The sequence below is a fragment of a genome, unplaced genomic scaffold (assembly GCF_019419815.1).
Source record: "Pyrus x bretschneideri cultivar Hongxiangsu unplaced genomic scaffold, Pyrus_bretschneideri_v1 Contig42, whole genome shotgun sequence".
NCBI classification, from domain to species: domain Eukaryota; kingdom Viridiplantae; phylum Streptophyta; class Magnoliopsida; order Rosales; family Rosaceae; genus Pyrus; species Pyrus x bretschneideri.
The window spans coordinates 3350535-3353546 of NW_025999746.1; the positions used below are offsets into that span (position 1 = coordinate 3350535).

Below are 3012 nucleotides of genomic sequence, written 5' to 3' on the forward strand. Positions count from 1 at the left end.
TTCGTGATTCTAAACCATTGATGTATTGAAGAATTCACATACATTATCAGCTCACAATCATCCAAAAACGTGCAACAAATGATGGCATATCTCTAATGAAAACTTCAATTGAAGTTAGATAGAATCATGATAGACAGTCGTCTTCCCATTCAAATGATGGGAGCCGTTGAAGTATGTTTTATAAGATTCACATGCATTAGCGGCTCACATTCATCAACTGAGTCTTTTAACACTTCTCCATTTTAAGATAATGTGAATGTGCAATTCTATACAACGTGCTCAAATAATAAAATAACAACTTAATAAAATAAAATAAAATAAAGAAAGAAAAAAAAAAAAAAAAGACAAGTAATAAAATAGTAAATGGTACATTTGGTTGAGGTAAACAGCAAGGGTGTCCTATAAAAACAAGACAAAGTGAACGTATACACTCCTCCATCCGCGCAATAAAGTAAATTTCTACTTGTACATTATCTTGTTATTTGCAACTTTTACCTACAAAGCAGGATGGTAACTAAGAGGCACATTTGTGTGACTTGCGTCGACCCTCTGCACAGCTCTCCGCAAACTCCACTCGTGTAAGAATTCCAGGGCAAGTCTCAGCGCAGTTCCGAGTCCAAGAACCACGATAATACCTATACAATAACAACAAGCATATAGTAATTTCTCAAATAAATGAGATTTTTTACATATCAATAGGCACAAAAGTACTTATAATAATGTTAGAAGGCAGCGCAGATACACCGAGGGTGACGGACATTAGCACGTCCAACATCAGACCACCTATAAGGATTGAAAACGCCACATAAAGTGGGCTAACACAACCCTGCAACAAAGATCGGTGCATTTGAAATCACAGCATCAACAACGTTATTATTCATCGAGGTTACTAATATTCTAGTAGATTGATTAGTGTCTTCCTACCCTGTCGCGATTTTGTGATCGGTAGGATGAGTCAACTCTCCAAACCCAGTAGCTTGCCTGCTAATGCCAATACACTGATAGTTAAATTTTGACAGGCTAAGGAGAGAGATGCTACTATCTCAACACACGGTAATGGCAATCCCATTAGTCTATGCTCAGATATAATAATTCTCAATACAAAACAACAATCCTATTCTATGCCTGAGACAATTCGGCCTGGGAAACACTACGAAATTCAAAGTTCAAATCCGAGGACAGACTAAGCTACACACCAAGTTAGAAAAGAAAAAAGATGGAAAACAAGTCCGGTATCAAACATAAAAGCCGATCGGCTATCTAAAGTTCTTAGTCTCTATAGTTTACTATTCTTTGAAGTTATGGATTATGACTTTTGGCTGGTAGAATATTGCATTGGGTATGCCAATTCCGCGCACGCGTATATTAAGTTATGGCTTAATTAACATAAGGCTATCCTTTACATCCAAAGGTTCAGAGTACATACAGTTGGCTGAGTCTCTGGAGGTGGCACATTTGCTGCTACCCCTCTGCATAAACAGATTAGATCTTTCTATGAAATCTGGCTTTGAAAGTGAGCTAATTTATAAATCACGAACAGAATTATTGAGTAAATTACTGGAATATCTCCCATTTGTTCCTCTGGTGCGAAACCAAGTGTCTGTACATGATCTGTGGGATTTCGCAAGCCTGCCTCGACATTGGCATCCGAGATCAATCAAAACTTGATCTTTCTCCTGCTGACATACTCTGAGGAACAAGCACAACAAACCCAGTACAAAGAATTTCATTTACAACCCAGAATAGTATAAAATTCGAATAAAAAATCTAGCGACTTTTCGATACTTGCCTGCATTGTTCATGAGAGCTTGAAGTCCTTGACAAGTGGTCCTTTTTCGGAGAAGGAACCTCCTCCGAAAAATTGACCGCGGCGGTGGCTGTCGGCGGTTCATGAACTTCAGAGAACGCCCCACCCGAAACGACGACCTGTTCTAGGGGCGGAACGACATCCACAGTTGTCAAATTGGGAAGTAAGCTAGTCTCATCTCCGCCGCCACCACCGCCACCAAGCCGCTGCTTCTCCAGGTCAGGTAACTCACCATTTTCACTCTCTTTCTCACTCCCCATTACTTCTGTGTTCCTGAATCTTACTCAGAACCTAGAAAATCCCAATTGCATCCAGTTTCCGATTTCCAAACAAGTCACATCACAAATTTATGTGGAAAAATTAAAAAAAAAAAGTAACAAATTAAATGAAAAGCAAAGTGATAATCAAGGTTTTGAAAGGAGAGTGGATTGTTTACCTTTGGCTTCGAACTTCAAAGTAAAAAACGTTACACGGTCTGTGGCTTCGGCTTAACCAGAAGAAGAGGAGGAGGAGTAAGACGTTGAAGCGGGGGAGGAGAACGTGAATAATAGGGGCTTTTAGAAGTTTGGTACAACTCTTGTGGTTCAGCAGCACAACGTCTTTAAGGAAAGACTTACGTGGGCAGGAATAACCTTGGCCATTTTAAACTTTATCGTTTTTTTTTTTCTTTTTCTTGTTCTTCTTTCGGTATGGGCCTAGCTAAAATTAAAAGGAAGGGACGGATACAAGTGTTGTAGGCTTATTTAATTGAACTATTTTAAAGAAATAGAAAGGGAGAGGTCGGCGGCAATAAGAGAGATTTAATTGTGAGGTCTGTGTTATATCATCTCATTATGCTTTTATTTATAGTAGTATGATAGGTTAAATCCTTACCACTTTAGGATTACAATTCTAATAGGATATTAACTACTAAAGGGAATATTCAAAGATATCCCTAGACACACTAGGATTTACACAATCACATCTCTATTCTAAATATGATTGCAACACTTCCCCTTGAGTGTGTAAATACTCAACAAAACATCGCATTAGATCTTCAGCAGATAAGGTAGAACATTTGTTGAAATCGGCGGCATAGCGAGCGAATGCGAGTCTCAAATTTAAAGAAAGTATGCATTGGTAGTAAAAACTCACAAATTAAACCTTGCTATGGTAAAACTCAAGGTAAGGGAAAAACTCATAAATTAAGGAGAAAAGTGAGAAGT

The 3012-nt window shown here is 38.4% G+C and overlaps 1 protein-coding gene across 16 annotated transcripts; it reads right to left on the reverse strand.

Moving 5' to 3' along the window:
* Positions 1–218: 218 nt before the first annotated feature.
* On the reverse strand, positions 219–2541 carry LOC125469340. Of its 16 annotated transcripts, XM_048566569.1 has the most exons (7): positions 2244–2541; positions 1790–2098; positions 1559–1689; positions 1427–1469; positions 925–984; positions 743–826; positions 219–635 (listed from the first exon to the last, which is right to left on the reverse strand). In XM_048566569.1, the coding sequence occupies exons 3-7, from the start codon at positions 1645–1647 to the stop codon at positions 600–602; spliced, it is 312 nt and encodes a 103-aa protein (XP_048422526.1). In that variant the 5' UTR covers positions 1648–1689; positions 1790–2098; positions 2244–2541; the 3' UTR covers positions 219–599. The 16 variants fall into 16 exon arrangements, 13 of the variants coding, with proteins under 13 accessions (XP_048422526.1, XP_048422524.1, XP_048422525.1 ...); XM_048566567.1 differs by having other exon boundaries at positions 219–826; positions 2244–2537; XM_048566568.1 differs by having other exon boundaries at positions 219–826; positions 925–981; positions 2244–2536.
* Between the last annotated feature and the right edge of the window lie 471 nt (positions 2542–3012).

Coding starts and splice junctions, on each gene's coding strand:
- LOC125469340 (XM_048566560.1), bottom strand. CDS start 2,067: ATGGGGAGTGAGAAAGAGAGTGAAAATGGTGAGTTACCTGACCTGGAG. Junction 1,690..1,789: donor AGCTCTCATGAACAATGCAG/GCAAGTATCGAA, acceptor CTTGTTCCTCAG/AGTATGTCAGCAGGAGAAAG.